The sequence below is a fragment of the Venturia canescens genome, chromosome 6 (assembly GCF_019457755.1).
Source record: "Venturia canescens isolate UGA chromosome 6, ASM1945775v1, whole genome shotgun sequence".
NCBI classification, from domain to species: Eukaryota; Metazoa; Arthropoda; class Insecta; order Hymenoptera; family Ichneumonidae; genus Venturia; species Venturia canescens.
The window spans coordinates 5595347-5614076 of NC_057426.1; the positions used below are offsets into that span (position 1 = coordinate 5595347).

At 37.5% G+C, this 18730-nt stretch overlaps 4 protein-coding genes across 8 annotated transcripts in view; 2 read left to right on the forward strand and 2 right to left on the reverse strand.

The window, feature by feature from the left end:
• Positions 1-913: 913 nt before the first annotated feature.
• Positions 914-4397, forward strand: Mon1 (vacuolar fusion protein MON1 homolog). The gene is made up of 7 exons (XM_043421506.1): positions 914-1343; positions 1557-1879; positions 1984-2227; positions 2427-2711; positions 2796-2986; positions 3134-3236; positions 3329-4397. Exons 1-7 carry the CDS (start codon positions 1077-1079, stop codon positions 3467-3469), a joined length of 1554 nt encoding a protein of 517 aa, XP_043277441.1. The 5' UTR covers positions 914-1076; the 3' UTR covers positions 3470-4397.
• Positions 4388-6065, reverse strand: Prp38 (pre-mRNA processing factor 38). 4 transcript variants are annotated; one of them, XM_043421511.1, is made up of 4 exons: positions 5780-6065; positions 5475-5646; positions 5011-5378; positions 4388-4838 (listed from the first exon to the last, which is right to left on the reverse strand). In XM_043421511.1, exons 2-4 carry the CDS (start codon positions 5636-5638, stop codon positions 4435-4437), a joined length of 936 nt encoding a protein of 311 aa, XP_043277446.1. In that variant the 5' UTR covers positions 5639-5646; positions 5780-6065; the 3' UTR covers positions 4388-4434. The 4 variants fall into 4 exon arrangements, with proteins under 4 accessions (XP_043277446.1, XP_043277443.1, XP_043277445.1 ...); XM_043421508.1 differs by having other exon boundaries at positions 5475-5657; XM_043421510.1 differs by having other exon boundaries at positions 5475-5657; positions 5757-6065.
• Positions 6066-6799: 734 nt separating this feature from the next.
• On the forward strand, positions 6800-14294 carry Tmhs (Tetraspan membrane protein in hair cell stereocilia). Its single transcript, XM_043421512.1, has 5 exons — positions 6800-7915; positions 8366-8639; positions 9177-9371; positions 13136-13378; positions 13463-14294. The coding sequence occupies exons 2-5, from the start codon at positions 8423-8425 to the stop codon at positions 13693-13695; spliced, it is 888 nt and encodes a 295-aa protein (XP_043277447.1). The 5' UTR covers positions 6800-7915; positions 8366-8422; the 3' UTR covers positions 13696-14294.
• Positions 14295-15801: 1507 nt separating this feature from the next.
• Poxn (Pox neuro) overlaps positions 15802-18730 on the reverse strand; it is a 28752-nt gene continuing 25823 nt past the window's right edge. For both annotated transcript variants that reach the window (XM_043421741.1, XM_043421740.1), the window contains exon 6: positions 15802-18308. In XM_043421741.1, the coding sequence (XP_043277676.1) occupies positions 17777-18308 (532 nt within the window). In that variant the 3' untranslated portion in view covers positions 15802-17776. The remainder of the gene's footprint in view (positions 18309-18730) is intronic.

An 18730-nucleotide genomic window follows, 5' to 3' on the forward strand; every position in this document is an offset into this window, starting at 1 on the left:
ACGCTCCGCGCTGGCCCTCACCCCACGCCCGCCGAGCGGTGAGTGAAGCGAAACATGTTGCGCCTGCGCCTCTCTCCTGTCTCGCGCTCCGCCCGGCGTTCACTCGACCCCCACTTCTTTCCCGTTGGCTGGTTGAGCGCGCTGCTGTTCCCCCACTACCGCTCCTGCGCTACGAAGCGAATTTTCCGGCCCGAGACACGACCGAGCGTAAACGCGTGATACGTAAACACGTGACGAATGTAAACAAACCGAACAAGCTATTCAATAATCCATTCAGAATTATTCAAATATCACATTTTTCTACTGCGACAATAAAATTATACACCATATTTATGATATTTTAATTGAGATTAATATGTTTTAATTCTTGATAAAATCTTTTCTGGTATAGAAACATCACGTGGTAAACATTTTGATAAATTTCATTTAATTTTATTATTTGTTTTGTTTATTATTATTTTAAATCATTTATTTATTTTATTTTATTCAAATTGAATACAATAGCAGGATGTCTAAAATAGAATGAACATTCTTATGTACTACATACGTAATAAAGGAAAAGAAATAAAGTGAGAACAGTGTTTCAAGGAAAGGAAAAAGAACACGAAGGGAAGAAGATTGTCGCGGAAAAAGTTATTTCTGAAATTTTCTTCATTCGCTTATATTTACATGAGTTTTCGCATTGAAAAACTAAATTCTGTACTCTCGATGATCAACAAAGTTGAGTAGTTGAGAATCTCTGTGGTCGAATCTTTTTTATCGGCGAAAACGACCGTCGCGACATTTGTGCTTAACTTTTGAAACTGGACCCTGACGTTAGGCGATGTCCTAGTGTTTTTCCGGACAATCTTCTTTACCCTACCGTTAGTAGTAATTCTCCAGTTCATGATCTAAAAAACGTCTCAGGGTCTTGGTAATTTTCGTGAAAAACCGTTCATTACATTAGTGATGGCGGTTATGGCGACCGAACTGTCACGGATAACATCCAGCCGCAAGGATTTACCGTGAAGTTGTAAATTTTGCTCCCGTCAATACGGTATAAGTGCAAAAAAAACGCGAAAAGTGAAAAAAAAGTAATGGCCTCGAACGATCCAGTGGTCGTCGACGACGGGATCGTCGAGCCGGGTATCGAACCCGGTGCATCGGCCGAAACAATGCTCGTTACTACTGACAGTTTCGAAGAGTACGAACAAGAGATGAGCAATAGCATAGATGACAGACAAATGAAGGAAAGCACTGCTAGTACGATATCGGAGATTCAAGAAGATGTGCAAAATGTTCCAATCACACCTACGAGTCCAGTTAGGAATGAACAAACTAATTCACTCGAGGAGAGCGAGTTGGTACGTTTTATAACCTCTCTTCCACCCAAAATTGTCTGATTTTTCATTGGCTTTCATTGATACGACTATCTTTTCATTTCTTTCATCGTTTTAAAGTTTCTTTCGTTGCACCTGTAGTCTGCCTCCAAATTTTTTGATTGTCTAATAATTTTTTTTTCGAAAATTTCGATATCTGACTACAGTTTTCAATAATTTTTTGGTCTGGTTTGACAGGATGACGCAACCCACCAATTATCTCTCAACAATCTGGATACCGATCCTCTTCGTTGTAAAATATGGCTAGCTCAGAAAAAACACATATTTGTGCTTTCTCAGGCAGGCAAACCTGTTTATTCTAGGCACAGTCCAGAGGATAAACTTGTCACTGTAATGGGTGTAATGCAAGCTCTAGTTTCCTTTGTACAAGCTGGCAATGACATGATAAGATCTGTACATGCTGGGGATACCAACTTTGTTTTTGTTCTGAAAGGGCCACTCATCTTAGTTGCTGTTTCCAAAACTCTGGAGAGTGTGCCACAGCTTGTACTGCAATTAACGTAAATATTCAGTCTTAAAAAATAGTTTCATTTTTTTTAATGTCACAATGAGACTGAACCTTTTGATCTACATATTATTAACTTTTACATTTATTCTGTTTCAGCTATGTATATAATCAAATACTCTTTGTGCTCACACAATCACAATTAAACAGAGTATACGAGCAAAGGAGAAACTTTGACCTTAGAAGACTGTTGAGCGGTAGTGAAAGACTTATAGATCATTTGTTAAATTTCATGGATCGAGAGCCAGCCTTTTTCTTAGGTGCTGTTAAATGTTTGCCTCTGGTGCCCTCAATGAGAGATTCGATCACGCAGACGATTGTTCAAACTTGTGGTAAAATTAAGGTAAAAGAAAACTTGTATTTTCAATAACTATCCTTCAAACTTTGTTTTTTGTACAACTTTTCAGTCTCACTTACTATTCAAACTTTTTTTATTACACTTTGAGATTTCCTTGTATTACAAATATTTTTTTAGCTTTCTTAATGGTTTGAAAAAGTCTGGTATTTCTAATAGTGATGTTCAATTATTTTATTTCTCACAGAACTTGGTTTTTGCGATACTCCTAGCTAATAACCAGTTGGTCACATTGGTGAGAATGAAAAAATTTTTCATCCATCCGGCCGACTTACATCTTATACAAAATTTGGTGGATAGCTCTGAATCGTTCAAAGCTGCCGAAGGCTGGACACCTATTTGTTTACCCAAATTTGATGCCAATGGATTTATGCATGCACATGTTTCATATTTGGCGGAAGACTGTCAAGCTTGTTTGTTGTTGCTCACTGTCGATAAAGATGTGTTCTCAACACTTTCCGAAGCCAAACAAGTAAGAAATTGAAGTATAATATACAATTTTTCTCGTTTTTGACATTAAAGAATGCAACGAATGACCTCTAAATTTGTTCAACAGAAAATTGTAGAAAAATTGCGCCGAACAAATTGTCTGGAAGCTATTAACGAATCAATGAATAGAACATCAGTGACAACTGCAGAAATCGGTCTCCCTCAAATGCGTCATGTGTTATACAAATGTCGCAGTACAGCGCAATTTTGGAGCCCAGGGTTTCAACCTCCGTATACGAAAGACAAAGAAATCGAGAGGTAATAATGCGATAAAATAATGAAGGTCTAGAGCAATCGAAACAAAAAACTGTTCGACGATATTATATTACACAAAATTTCTAATGTTTCCGATTTTGAAAACGTTATTCAACTGCAGTGTGTGTATTATTTTTTCTGAATATTCAGGTTGCTTGGACTTTACCAATGTCTACATCACAGATTGCATGCTCCGAGTCGACCCCTTAAACTGATATTTCAGCAGTTAGACAGAGAGACGATGTTGGCCTGGGTACGATTGTATTTTTTGAAATTTCCCTTCCCGACGGATCTGTTTTTTCATCCTGAGTTAGTCATTTTCAAAAACTACCCGTTTGATTGCAGGTAACGTCAGGATTTGAGTTGTACGTTACTTTCGAGCCTCTCGTAACCAAACCTGCTGCAATAGACGCTGTTGGAATATTGTTGAAGTGGATTAAAAAGGAAGAAGACAGGCTGTTTATTCTCCATTCACCGACGTTTTAAAAAATCCGAGACCAAGGGAAGAAAGTGAATCATTCAATTTTTCCAGAATAGATATAGACAATTTTTGAAGGACATAAACCGATGAAAAGACAAATGAGAATTCCCTTGGGGGAGGGGGAAGGATGGATTTGGCATTCGTACTTTGGTGTAAGAGAAAAAAAAAAGAATTGCGAGTACGTAAAATTGGAGCAAGCGAGTTATTCCTGGACGTTGTTGAAAAACCAATGCTCCCTGTTCTCTTACTTCATACTTTGCTCATTATTTATAACGAATAACCGAATTAAGCATGTTTCACACATACGCTTCCAGTCTCAAATTTTATATGATCGAAATTTTGGTATGCGGGAGTTTAAGCGAAAATCTGCACTAATTCGATTATTCCATGGGAATCAAACATCAGATTTCAGAGTTAATACATAAAAAATTATCCACAAACACGGTAAATAATTATTGTACGATAATATTTGAATTTATAAATTTTCTTTTTTGATCTCTATAAAATCTTGTGTCATGTCGATAAGTTTTCTGGATATTTTTATTTTGCATTTTTACGGGATCGTTCGCTACCAAAATTTTGACTAAATACAAAAGCTGGTTGAGAACTGATGTGTGAAATATTCTTTATATAGTAATAACGAAAGTCCCATAACTATTGTGTATATATAGAGAAAAAAAAATGAAAATGAAATTAACATGAAGAGCTGAAATGTGAGTATAGAAGAGACGTATAAGATTTTCATTGTTTCGAGTTGTATCGAAATTGACAAGACAAAGTGTCGACGTTGTGATGCTTCACTGTACATAAAATATATTTGCGAAAGTCGTTTATTCGCAATGAAAAAAGAAACGCTTTTGTAACCAGTTCGATTTCTGGCTGAGTTACGACTTGGTTTAATTATTATAAATAAACAACAAAAATCAGAAAAAATTGTCGTTTTTTTATTATATGGAAGGACAAAAGTCTTTCAATGTCGAGCTCGATCGCGATCTCTTCTTCGATCTCGATCACGATCCCTCTCTCGTTCTCTTTCTCTTTCTCGCTCGCGATCTCTTTCACGATCGCGGTCGTCTCGTCTGTAACGATCCTTCTCTCTGTCTTTGTCCTTGTGTGAAGACGAATGGCCTTTGGGTGACTTGCTACGTTTTCGATCCCTTCGATCGCGTTCTCTGCTCCGAGATCTCGGCTTATCCCGATCCGATTTTTTGTCGGACCGCGAATGTCTCTTGTCACGATCTCTGTGACGCTCGCGATCTCTCGTGTAATCGTCCGGCCTTTTTCTCGTTTCTTCTTTCAACGGAGGCAAATCTTCCTCTTCCGAACTCTCCATTCCCTCGTCCATGTCGTCTTCCAATGCCGATATTTTAGCCTCTGCAATTATCCAATACAGAACTTTATCTTATCAAATGGTTGATACATACAAAACTCAAAAGTACTGATACACCCCACAGCGTGATATACCCAACGCTTCGCACGAAAATGCTACCGCATCTCTAAATTTTATTAGGCAAAGAAAAAAATTTATAGATCAGGGAGCACCTACCTAACTCGTTATTTTCTTCGAGAACATGTCGTTTCTGTATCCTTGGAAGGATAACGTCACAGCATCGTTCTTCTCTAAGAAGATTGTCAATGAATTCATCCATGTGAATGAGCTCGTATTGTCCTTGTTTGTTTTGATGCCTAAGTTTTCTATTGTCGTTGAAAAGAGGCTCCAAATATTTATAGCAATCGAGGGAAGTGCCAGTGAGACGCATGTACAATGCTCCAAGCGCACGAACGTATTTGAATTCTTCATTTTTTATAAATTCAACAATGATATCTTTCTCCGGTTGGATTTGAAGCATTTTCAATATTAAGCAGAGAAATGGCGTGGGTTTGACATTTCCTCCAAATACGCCCCCGATGAACCTAGTGAAACAATTTTCACCGAATTTTTCATACATCAAAATGGTAAACAAAAGGACGCTTTTTTAGGTTAAGTGAGGTTAGTTAGGTTAGACGTACCGTAACTCCATCGCTTTGTCGACCAACAATTCTGCTGTTAGAGCAAAACATTCTTCTTTCCAGTATTTAGAATCATAAATACGGGATCTGATTATTTTTTCGACCAGATATTGTGGATTTGTCCCACGAATTGATTTCGCATCCTTCACTGTACGATTTGCCATTGTTCAACCTGGTTATTTCCTTATGGAACAAATCGAGAGACGATAAATACGATATAAAAATTAACTACAACAATATCACGGCGATTTTTATCGAGATCTATTTTGTTTATTTACCTACTAATTGTTCTTATCAATACGCACCGAGGCACTGGCACTGGCACCCGCCAAACACCGGTCAGCGGTGAATTAGAACGGTTGAATTTTGAATTTATATTTTCAATCAACGGAATACAATATTTTTTAAAAATTAAAATTAACGAATCTCATGAATATTCAGATTTTTAACCAATTTCAATATTTGTTTCATGACTTTTTTGATTCGAGATGCGGCAACCGTTGAAAAATATGTTTTCTTTCACTCTCGCGTACGACTACTTGTGATTGCTTGTGATTATTTTCTCCACTTTGACTAGGCCCGTGCCCGTGGACTAGACTGTTTGACTCGAGTAGTTCCGTCGCCGCCTCCAGCGACGATTCATTGAACTAATGAAACAGAAGCGAAAAAAAATACTCTGCAGCCGCAGACAATTTCTAAATAGTTTCGAAACGTTATTCATCTGTCAAAATGAAAAATAAAATAATTAAAAAATACGCGCAATGGATGAACATTCTCCAATTTACCGCGAGCCTCGAATATGTTGAAAAGTTGGCCAAAATAAAAACTGCATTTCACTCAATTCGTAAAATCGTTCGTGTTTACTGTCTCAACGATAATTTCAAAAAACAAATTAAAACAATTATTCAGCACAGTCTGATTAGCTGATTAACCACGAAAATTAATGTGAGGCGTTTGTTTGTTTGTCACCGTCAAAAGACAAAGTTTTACTGTTTGAATACGTGATTTTATTCGCAATAAAACGTACGTGCGAAAGCGGTTGGTGTTGAAAAATATTCAAAAGGAGAAATTCCATAGCCGATCAATAATGCATGCCCACGTGAGGTCTATCAATCGTGTGACTTTGTTTTTATCTTGATATAAATCCTGAGGAAGTGAAAGCACGAAGACTTTTACTCGAAGATGCGAAGGAATAAATTCTGCGAACCGCAGAATTATCTTTAATATTGTACAAAAAGGTCACGCGGGTGCGGGCATTCGTGTCACGCACTTTCCGCAAATTTCTAAACACGCGAGATTATTCTGTCGAAGCGAATGTGTGAAAAGTGTAAACGTCTCGACGAATGAGTTTTGCGAGGAGCTACTGTTCGACGTTAACAATAATTGGCCAACTCAATGGTTACAAAGTGCATTTTAAGGTAGAAAAAAATCGATCCTGCTTTTGACGGGAGTAAAAATGATTGTGCATCAACGCTTTTGAACTTTTTAGAAAGTGAGGACAACGAAAGTGATTCTCAAACTAATTCACAGCGAATAAAAATATCGCGTTTTTTTATTCGACAGTGAAGACATTCTCGTTTATTCCCGAGGTTAAAAATACAAAAGATTTTTTTTCAATCTTAAAAACTGTGCTCACAAATGAGCGAACCGGGACATGGGATCGTGACGTTTCCTTCGAATCTCGGCTTCGCGCAGCGGGAGCCTATCATCTGAGGATATCCCTACTTTTTTCCTTCACAGAGAGTCGCCTTTCGCTCTGCGTTGGAAGAGCTCCGGGGCCTGCAAGGCCCCATTCAGTGGGTCTCTCTCACCTGGCAATCTTGACTAACCTGAGCAGCCATCTTGGCAAGCGTCTCAGCGCGTATTGACTCCTGTAAAGAAACATATTTTTCTCTCGATATTGAGAACCATAAAAAATCGATCGATTTCGCGTGGACATTTGAAAATAGTCGTCGATCGAGATAATTCGGCGTGGGATACTCTCGTGTTTTTTAATCCCTTAACTTCCGGAGCGTGTTTTTTTTTTTCGTGTCATTTCGTTCGTCGAAAACAACAAGTTTCTCGCGCATTGGGCATCGATGAATCTGACCACCTGGAACAACCGTTCGAACCGAAAACTTCGAGTGATCGAAAAAAAAAAAAAATAATTAAAATTTTCTCGCCACATTAAGGCGGTGTTTGTGATTCGAGTGAGAAGCAGTGAAAACCTTCGACGAAAAGTGCTCCGAAATAGCAGTGAAAATCTCATTTTTCGAGTGAGACAGGCATGGGGAAACGTCAAAGTGTCGTAGAGCTATCAACGATCGAGACTTGAACGAAAACGCTTCGCGAGTCTTTGTCAGTGCATCTTCCCATTCTTAAACGTCACTGGACCGGAATTTCTCGAAATTTTGAGAAACGATGACTCATTGGGGTTGATCAAAAGAAAGTTGAGATTCCAAGTAAGACATTTTTTCTCACTGACACAAAAATGAAATAAGCCCTGCTGTTAAGATTTTTCAATCTTTTGATTCCTCGATCAATCGAATTGTGGATAAAAATGAATAACTGCGAATTTCGAATCGAAGATTCTTCCACCTGTCATTTCCATTGGAAAATTTGCAGAATTACGTAAATTTAAGTTTCCCATGAAGAATTATAGACAAATTCACTTTAATGGGCGATTGTCGCGGTAATTTTAATGCCTGTTGAGTCTCACGATTGTCTGCTCAGCCACTGTCACGTTGTAAAACGATAAGCGAAGTGTCCAAAGCGCTGCATTTAATTGGCTCTAAAACTAAAATTGCTCTCTAATTAATAAAAGTCTGCTTTTATTTATAACTTTTTTTTAACTAAAAAAATTGAACTAAAAACGATTTTTTGTTATTTTCATATTCTCGCTTTTCCTGCAGACAAAAATTTGCAAAATCCAGCTGGTGAAGAACGCTGATTTCAAAATATCCAACGAAATGGGCTCGAAGATCGAGTACGTCGAGTCGTCGCACATGTACGCGACGAATTACATCAGAAATTCCAAAGCTATCGGTGTGTTGTGGGGCATTTTCACGATATGCTATGCAATCATCGGTGTCGTTGCCTTCGTCACGCCTGAATGGCTCGGCGATTTGGAGCACGAAAATCCGGGCCGATTTGGCCTCTGGTCGAGATGCAGCTACGGCGGAAATGGCAAGTCGAAATCCCCAATTTAGTTTATTAATTCTTAATCTCGAGACCGTTCACTGCAATTTTTTTATTCCACAATTAATTCCTCAATAAATTTTAACGTGATTCGTTACTTTTAATTATTTATGATCGATATTTTTGACTAAACACTCGGTCGAAAATGATTTCTTCGATGAAAACAAACTTTTGATCAAGTTTTTATTGAGCCCAGCTAATCAGTTGCAAATTCCAAGATTCCGTCAGTTTTAACGCTTGCAACGTTAGAGTCCAACGAAACGAACGAAAAAAACATTTGTAACTGGCCAATTATTTGTTTCACGAATCATTGAAAAGTACGTTGATAAGCGACAAATTGCAAATTCGCCGGAGAAGAAAATTGGAGATTCACTGGAATTGTTCGAGAGTTTATTTACATAATTTCGTTGGACTCCAACCCTGCAAACTTCAGCGTCACAGTTTTAATCCAAAGTTTTTCCATCGATAATCAAATATCCCGTTGAATCGTAACAATTCATTCGAAAATTGTGTCTCCTCCAAAAGGCGAATTGGGAGAGGAGTGCATCGGGAGGCTCGACGATCTTTCGACGATAGTGAACGTTCCGTTCCGAGCGAGCACGATTCTCGTTGGTATTGCTGTGATCATAGCGTTGCTGTCGATATGTGCGATGTTATTGTTCTTCTTCTGTCAAAGCACAACGGTTTTCTACCTCTGCGGCTGGATGCAAGTCATATCAGGTAAAAAAACAACCTTGTTACACTCATTAAGGTATTCCTTTCGCACGAGGGTATTTTTTGGTGGCGCAAATTGGGCCACTTGAAATTTGGACTGATTCCTAACCCCTGAAAAGTCGCGGATTCGGTAACCCTTTATTTTTATCGTGGCTATGAATTCCTTACATTTTTTTCTGTCTGTGAGACAATTTGTATGAGGAATTTAGAATTATTGAGTATATAAATTATTGAATGTGAGATGATGGAATCTCCATAAGCTCCCGTATAAATTTGACGATTTTTCAAGCTTTAATTCTTCATTAAATGTTCGATAACCTGACCTGAAATCTCGCCAATCTATTCGCACGCACTTTCACTTTACTGTTATTTAAAATCAGTTATTTGTAGAATATTCGGGTTCGCGAAAGACACAAACTTGACACAAGCTCGAAAAACTCCATCAATTATTCCTCGATCGGTCTGTACAGCCTTTACGAGCTCCTCGACGAGTTACTCTTCAAGTGCAATATCGCTTTTTGAGCGTGACGCGTCGAATAGCTGGACAGGAATTTTTTACCGTAACGTTTGAGGCACAAATCACGAAGCGTTGAGTCAAAACTGAAGTAGATTTTGATGAACGCATCATTCGCTTGTTGGAACGTCATTTTCTTGCGGTTTTTAATGGCTGAATATACAAAGCGATGAATCAATTGTTCGGTTGGGCTCGAGAAATGATCATTTTTCGATTTTTTAAATAAAAATTTTAAAAATTTCAATTCATTTCCATGAGATTCAACTTCCTTAGTCGAGTCTCCGGAAACTCGATATTATTTCGATCGCGAATGCGAATTATTCAAATAACAAAAGATCGTAAAACGCGGGAGCAAAAATGCGTTTCACTATCAGCCACGCCAGGGCTTTCGCCAAGACTTAGAAAGTTTCGTCTCGTCACACGGAGGGGAGGATTACTGCAATTCGCAACGGTCCTCGAATTTACGACAAATGCAACGGGTTGCGAGGCGAAAAAGTTTATCATCAGCTAACGTGTAATTGTAAATTGCACAGATTAAGTCAGGGCTGCTCGCTCCGCGCGGGAAGTGATGTAAGCTTTTTGCTAAATGTTCTCTCCCTCTTTCTGCTACACCGTCGCACATACCAACGTCGAGATCTGCATGCACTCGTGGACACGAAGATTGAAGAAAAAATGCCACGAATTATAGAATTTGCGAGCGCACGCAGGGCGTACGGAGTATTACGCGAATTTCTTCGACCGAAACTTCATCGCTTGCTAATTTCGATCTCAAGTCGGATTTATTAAAACGCATTATTCTTATTATTGTTGCTGTACACTGAAGAAATAACGCCTGGGGAAATAACGTCCGTGATCGAATTACACGGAACGCTGTTTCGGTGAAGAGTGTGTAAGTGCGGAGTAAAAATCGCTGATGCGCTTGTCCTAATTCTCGATGTCGTTTCAATGCAGCCGAAATTTCAACGATCCTGATGCAACTTCGTGCAACCACGTTAAAAATTCAGTTTAAAATTATCGATTGAAGTATGGATGGATAATTGACGAAGATTTATTCATTTATTTTCGATAATTTTGGGATGCTGAAGCTCGCAACGGTGGAGTCCAACGAAATGACGGAAAAGAGCCTCCAACAATTCCAGTAAACCTCTAATTTCGTTCCATGCCGAATTTGCAATTCGTAGTTTTTCAACCTGCTTCGTCAAATAAAAAATTGATGAATTACAAATATATTTTTCCTTCTTTCCGTTGGACTCCAACGTCGCAAACTTCAGCGTCGCATTTTATGTAATTGTGAACATTTATTATCGTATCGATTATTTTTCGTGTATATTCGTCAGTGCGACGGACTGGCAGTTTCGTAACGCTAATGATGAGGCAGCTCGCTTGTTTATAAAGTTTTTTTGCTCTTGCAAGACGGACTTTAGTTGCAATTACACGGTGAAAGTTTGTGAGTCGTAAGTCCATAGGATATCAGGGATTAGAACCTTAATGCTGGCCGAATTAGAAATGTTTCGAGATTTTTCATTGGACGACTAAAAAGTTTGAATTCGCTGTAGAAATCCCGTGCTATTTTTGTGGATCCCAAAAATTCCATGAAGAAATGGTCAAAAGATCGCGAGCGTATTTCGAGAGGAATTTATAAACGGAAAAAATTTTTTTTTTAACTCTCTCAATCAAGTGGAAACGAAATTCTAAGGCCTGGGAAGTTTTCAGAAAAGTTCCAAATGAGAAAAGTTAAAACTACACGAAATTCTCTGTTTTTCTACTCATTTCAAAGGGCCAATTGCTGAAAAAAACTGAAAGCTCGTTCGAAAAGAAATAAAAATGCAAAGCGAGTGAAACTTCACTTTCGACGTCTCGTAACTGAACGAAAAAGGAGTAAACGTGTTCGGAATGTAAACAAAATATAAAGCGTAAAGAGATCGTTCAATTTTTCGTGAAGAAAAAAAAAACAAAAATTCAGTAACTGCAGAGAAACGAAGCTGCCCGTTCGTCCTAAAAATATTAATACGCATAGGTCTGTGTAACCAGCTGTAACCACCTGCGAGAGTTCATGCGATACGTAAAACTACGAGCGAGCAAACAGTTAGAAAATAACGTTTTGTATCGCGAGTAGAGAAATACTAGTGTTGTTCCCTTTCACTGTCGACCTCGCCGAGCCTCCGCGCGTTCGTCTACTTATCAAGACATACACTCAAATGCCAGAGAGCAGTTTTCTACATGAACCTCACGATAAATCTCGCACAGTTAATTAAACAATGCACTCAACGAGACCAGCTTAGAAAAACGGCAAAAATTACGGGAACAAAATGCTTCGAGCAATGAATAAACATTAGACAAATAATCAACACCGGATCGGTTCCAATTATTTTTCTATGCGAAGTGCGTGGTTAAAAGTCATCAAATCCCAACATTCCAGTTCATCTTGTCATCAACAAACATTTCAATAAATAAAATCTTTGTGCAGGATTTTTTTTATCGTTGATGGAGTTTTTAAATATTAAATAATTTATTGTTCGATGGTTTTTTCTGCGATAGTCACATTTTGTGGCGCTCAAAATTACGCTTTAAGGTAGCTCGTGCACGAAACGATTTTCTGAGGAAAGTCTTGAAGTTTAAATGGGATTGACACGCATATCAAATTTCAAAGAGTTCGTCTTATTGGTTTTAGATAAACGTGTTTAAATATGAAGAAAAATACACATGGCTGTAGGAACAATGCGTAAAAAATCGTTCATCTTTTCATATAACGAATGAACGCTTTTTACGAAGTTTATGAAAAACGTACACAATAACAATGAAGTAAATAATGAAGGTTTGGGAAAAAAATCGAGACGATTGTCTTGCTAGTAATAAAGCTCACATTTGCCTATTTCGGGATTTTCTTTCTTTTCGGCTTGGCCCATTCCTATCATAGCTTTCTGCGATGCCTAATGCGATTTTTAACTTAAAAAACAACAGTATTTCAGCCAGGGACGAATAAAATTTCGGATTCAGTCAGTACTCGATCCCCGTTTAATTAATGGCTTGTAATTTCATTTGCTAAAAAATAAGTCGGAATAATTTATTTACAATTTCGAGTTAATAACTCTGACATTAATTTAGAGTGATATCTTGAATCAGGCAGTAAAAATCGAGTTAATTTAGACACCCATAAAATACGATTCTACGGGCATGATCTACCTTAAAGAGCGTTCCAAATCGAATTACATTTCCCTTCGAATTCTTTGTTTAATTGTGGGAATTAAAATTCCAGCGATCTGCATGGCTGTTGGAGTAAGCGTTTATCCTCTGGGCTGGGATTCTCCGATGATTCGTGCAGTTTGCGGTGCTTCCGCGGCCCGATATTATCCCGGTGCATGTGCAATTAGATGGGCCATACCACTCGCTGGTATTGCTGCACTCGATGCAGTTACTCTCGCTGCCCTCGCGTTCATACTCGCATCGAGACACGTGAGACTTCAGCCTGAACCGTTCAACAATGGATCGTTGTACAAAGGTCAGTTACTCTACTTTGGATCAAACTTATTGGGAATGGAAAAGAATTGAGAGGAAATGCTCATCGAAAAATTGCATTTTTCAGGCGAAGTTAATCCTGGTTACGTGAATGAGGCTCAGAGCGTTGCAGGCTCTCGAAAATCTTTGTCACTGAGACCGGTATTGCTCGTAGCACCGCCGGAGCAGGACCGCTACAGCGAACTATCCAGAGCGAAGTCACACTCCCACCACAGTCTTTATTCTCCGGCTCCGTCGCATCCGGTTCACACGTTATCAACCAACACTCTCAATCACTCTCAGCGCAATTTCCAGCTTTGAAAATCCGGCGAATAATAAGAAAGAGAAGTCGAAAAGAAATCCTGAGTGTTGACGGATCGTCGATAAACTTGTCAACTTGCCATACGTCAGGAAAAACCTCACTTAAACGTGACTGATATTTTTGTTACTCCTATTTGTAAGATCTTTTGTGCATTTTAATTTTTGGTATTACTCGAATATTTTGCTCCGTGACTGCTGTCAAAAGAGATTCAAACGTTTTTTTATCGCTTGAAAATCATCAAGGTCTAATCCTCTGACAATTTCATTAATTATTCAATGAGCAATGCTAACTGAAATTGAGATTTTTCACTGGAATTGTGGATCTGAAACTTTCGAAAGTACTCTTGACAACATTCTGCTCGCATTTTATTAAGGAAAATCGACTTCAACAATGCAACGTTGAAATTGAGTTACTTTCACGTGACTACTCCAGAAAATTTTAAGCCTGTTAAGGATAAACGTTGATTTTATGTACTGGCAAATTTTCTGCCAAAGTTTTATCTCAATCAACATTATTTTATTGTAGAAAGTAAATAATTACTGTATAATTTTCCATATTTTTATATCTTTTGCAATAAATTGTTGAAAGATTGTACATACTTCAAAGCTATTTTATTTTTTCTATATTAATAACTGAAATTTATTTTAATACGTTAATGAGACAAACCTCATCGAAGAAAGAACCAGGAAACGGGGCCGAAGCATTTCCTTCTACGCGCGACTACCTTCGAACCAGCTCTCCGAACATCTATGACATCTGCAAAAATAAGAAAAGCCTCGAGTATCGATTTTACGCTGAAGTTCATCGTCGAAGTAATCCATTGATTCTGGAGCTCAGAATTACAACATTTTATAATTCAGAATTAGAAAATACTCTCAAAGTTTCAGTGGAGAAACATAAACAAGTGAATACATGTCAGAAGCTATTTCAAAATCACAACTATTCAAACCATCAAATTATTTTCAAGCATTATCCTACCTGATAAGTTTCTGGAATCTCAAAATTCCAATATGCTAAACAGACGCTTTGTAACTTTTGAAAATAGATAAACAGGAGGAGTTAGATTAACCGAAATAAAGAATTGTAACTCAAAACCGAAGGAAGTGTACAGATGAATTTCATGGTTCTCTCAAAATGAGCAACCTTGGGTAAAATCATCGATACTTGGTTGGATGACGGATTACAGCTTAGGGATTCTCATTATCCAAAAATGCATGGATATCGAATTTTCATTTAAAAAGGTAATAATCGTGCTGGTTTGGATTGAAATACTGTGAATGTTGACAGAGTATAAGACTGAGTACAATTTTCCCAAATTATTGTTATTTATCTGAAAACTTTAATAATTTTTTATGTAGATTTAGTAGTCATCGATCTACGATTGAATAAAATTAAGGCTGATGCTGTTTTTTTCTTTTTTTCTTCATTTTTGTTATTAGAAAAATATTTTTATATTCTGTAAGTGAGAAAGCATCGTCATGAGTTTTCTTTTTATGATTGAAGAAGTGAGAAACGAGACTTGATGATTAATTTTGGAAAAAAACAGACAGCCATTCGCGAAAAGAAATGTAAAATCGTGTAAAACAATGAAAATTCACTTAAAATGTAATCGAAAATATTGAAGAATGAATAAGTGAAATAACATCGGTTCGATGAAACAGTCTAATCATTTAGGTAATTCGAAGGGTTTCATGGCGCAACCGAAAGTGACGGTTAGCGCAAAACGTCAAAGTGATTATCCGGAGTGGACGAAAGATTAATTGTTCGTAAAAGACGGTGACTAACAGTAAGTCTACACCTATTTAGTAATATTTTCATTGTTTTCATTATTCATTTCAACGAATAGATACAAATTGGCTGATATTAAAGGAGGAAACGAGGCTTGGTAAACGACAAAAGTTGAAAAGGGAAGGAACGTGAGAAGCGAGACGAGTGGATCGTGTGAAAAGTGTGACGACAATCATGAGAGCATTGTGACTTTCCAGATCGTGATTTCACAAACAACGCCATTTGAACAAAGTTTCGTTACGGACACGAGAGCAGATCTCCGGGTTCGGTTACGTAACGAAGAGCGTGTAAAGGATAAAATAAGAAAATAATGAGTCTCCATTTTGACTAGTGTATTTACCGATATGATACAGGACAAATTTTTTCCATTACAATTATTCTATTTCGTACAATCGTATATCAAGCTAATGGAACGTCAAACGAAATTCACTTTCTATCCCTCTCATCTAAATCTATTTCTTTCCTATCTTCACATATCTTTCAACAATTATTTATAATTCGAAAATAATTCGGCGTGCGAAAAGGTACCAGAAATCCTCAACGATTAATCGTCGTGACAAAAATTCAACTATTTCCCCCGTTCGAATGATTTTTTGTTGAATTCTCAACCGATGTGTTCAGTTTGGTGGTAGTTTTTTGTCATTTTACGTTGGTCACGTACTTGAAATGTAGAATATTCGATGAACAACCATCGGGATATTGTCCAACGTTTATCCTTCGCCCTTACTTTGTCAATTTTTTTATTTGCACAATTATTTTTAGTTTCCAAACAATCCGAAGTTTATTACACATATGGTACAAGAAATAACCGAAGATTATAATCATCGTAATATTATTACATCTGATTTCTTAATATCCTACAATAAATATTAATATTTACTTATTACGTTACTAACCGAAGAAATAATGATTTAAAAATGAGCCAATTTAGTCGCTATGGAACTATAAACTCTTATCCTTTTTGTACACCAACCTAAGAGGCATTTATTTTTCTTTATATACTGCCCAAAAAGCCTCAGAGTCAGGCGAGATCGAAATAAAAGCGGACGATCTATCACGACCGATTTTTTGCAAGATTTTCTTTCAATACACGTATATCAATCGCTACAGACACACTCATTACGTTCTAACGACTTTTTATCACTAAAATATGTCAACGAAATGTAATGATGAGATAAAGCGTCGAAAGTTGCGATTCATTGAGTATTTGTTCGCCACGAAACTCGAGTGAAAAACCCTTCAAAAATGAAAGCATACTAAAAACGTATGCACTGAAAGTATCAACAAAGAATTCCTGAAAATAAAAATCAAAATTCATTGGACAATGGGGAATTAAAAAAAAATTGAGATAAAAACTTTGTTTCACGACACTTTTCCATAAAAAGCTTTCCACCATTTTCCCATTCCCTCGTACACAATTTTTGACTCAAAATCAGTTCTTACGTTTCGATTATTTTAGTGGAAAAATTCAAGCGTTCCATCAAAATAACGAAGAATCCAGACTTTTGTTATAGAAGAAAATATTTTTTGGTTAAACTCTTTCAAAAGTTAGTAACAAATTGAACTCATTTGTTGGAAACAAATATTTGCCAACCGGAAAAATGTGCTGTAATATGAAAATGAAAAATGATATTCATACGGTTGTAATGAGAGTGAAAATTTATTTATAAACTTAAGACTTTTATCTTTTATTTTCGTTCCTTCTCACGCTAATTATTCAAATATTTTTCTTTCAGTGTATAATGAGGCTGTAAAGACGTTTATACGAGACTGTGGTTATTTTTCTCAATGCATACAAGATAACATATTTATATATAAATATGTCCTGTGTGCTAACAGTCCTGGAATGGTCGATGGTCTGTGCCATATGTGAAAACATTCATGTGAAGAGTCTTTATGGTTTAACAGCTTGTGACTTGCGGAGATTCCGTTGAAAGTGTCTTTTACAACGATTCGAGTTATTATTCCTTCATTTCGATCATTCCCATCGTTCAAGAGTGTAATTACGAAGGGATAAGAAGCTGCAAGTTGCTAAGAGAATTCAGGGTGTCGATGAGATCGCTAACGAGTACTTTGCAGTTGAGAAATCACTCGGGTAAAAATGAATTTTACGTTGAAATACTTGAAACAATAATAGTTTTAATGATAATGTAATAAATAAAGGGAAATCTAGTTTAATATTAACTCTTAATAACTACTTGATTTTTCATTTGAATTTACATCTGACCTAGGCGATAAATATACTTGATTAAAATTCTAATCGATCGAATAATCGATTCCATGTGAATTATTTTATAACAATTCTTTGCCAACGACGATACCGCAGGGTTGAACGATTCCTGTGTTCACGAGTCTCGGTCTTTTTATCGTTGTTTTGCTCTCGTCCTTTTTCAGAAGTTCTTCGATCGAATAAGGATTTTTTTTTCTCAGTGGTTGTTGAGGCTGTCGATTTTCGAGGCTTCCTCGATCGATCGTCTTGCGCTCGTTCGTGGTGTCCGAAATTCTCGAGTTCGTACCTGAGCTCGTGGAATCTTCGACGATCGTCGAACTCGGGCTTTCTCGAGAATTTTCAAAATGACCGTTCGTTACGGGCGTCCCGTGCCTCACGAAGGCACTTCGATCGCTTCCGATTTTTTGTCCCAGCTCCAGTATTATCGGGGAACTCTGGAACGATTTGTAATTGTCCTGCGATTCGTTGTTCTCGTCCAGGTCACTTTTGTCCAACGAATCGTCGCTCCCTGCCATCGAGCTCGAACTCGATTTCAACTCGACTTGACCTTGGCCTCCTTGTTGCTGCTCGGACAAACGTTCCGCGTCCAGTGACCTGGAGAAATAAAGCCCAAAATTCATATTTCCTCACGAAATTCGAGATTTTTCTCAACCAACAAAACTTTTGTCGAATCAACCATTTCTTCCTTCCAGCCCAATAAAAAAATGAACCTTCCAATGGTCTTTTCTGACTCCAATAAAAAAAAGCAAAGTTATCTCAAGAACTTGCTAACAATTTATTTATTTTTTCCTCTTTCCATAGAATACGAATCGAGTGGATAAACTAGTCGAACTTTGTATATGGAAACGGGTTTGCCACGTTAATACAATGATTTCGTAACGATGTTTACAGCGCCCAGTTTCTTTCAGACTGCTTCGAAAACTATTTCTTTCTCTCCTTGTTGCAATCTCGTTCGCGATGGCAATCGAGCAATATAAACCGTGGATGTTGATAATTAAGGTTCGCGGGGGTATCGG

Coding starts and splice junctions, on each gene's coding strand:
- Mon1 (XM_043421506.1), top strand. CDS start 1,077: ATGGCCTCGAACGATCCAGTGGTCGTCGACGACGGGATCGTCGAGCCG. Junction 2,228..2,426: donor AAACTTGTGGTAAAATTAAG/GTAAAAGAAAAC, acceptor TATTTCTCACAG/AACTTGGTTTTTGCGATACT. Junction 2,712..2,795: donor CACTTTCCGAAGCCAAACAA/GTAAGAAATTGA, acceptor TTTGTTCAACAG/AAAATTGTAGAAAAATTGCG.
- Prp38 (XM_043421511.1), bottom strand. CDS start 5,638: ATGGCAAATCGTACAGTGAAGGATGCGAAATCAATTCGTGGGACAAAT. Junction 5,379..5,474: donor GACAAAGCGATGGAGTTACG/GTACGTCTAACC, acceptor TTGTTTCACTAG/GTTCATCGGGGGCGTATTTG. Junction 4,839..5,010: donor CGAAGAAAATAACGAGTTAG/GTAGGTGCTCCC, acceptor GGATAATTGCAG/AGGCTAAAATATCGGCATTG.
- Tmhs (XM_043421512.1), top strand. CDS start 8,423: ATGGGCTCGAAGATCGAGTACGTCGAGTCGTCGCACATGTACGCGACG. Junction 8,640..9,176: donor ATGCAGCTACGGCGGAAATG/GCAAGTCGAAAT, acceptor CTCCTCCAAAAG/GCGAATTGGGAGAGGAGTGC. Junction 13,379..13,462: donor CAATGGATCGTTGTACAAAG/GTCAGTTACTCT, acceptor TGCATTTTTCAG/GCGAAGTTAATCCTGGTTAC.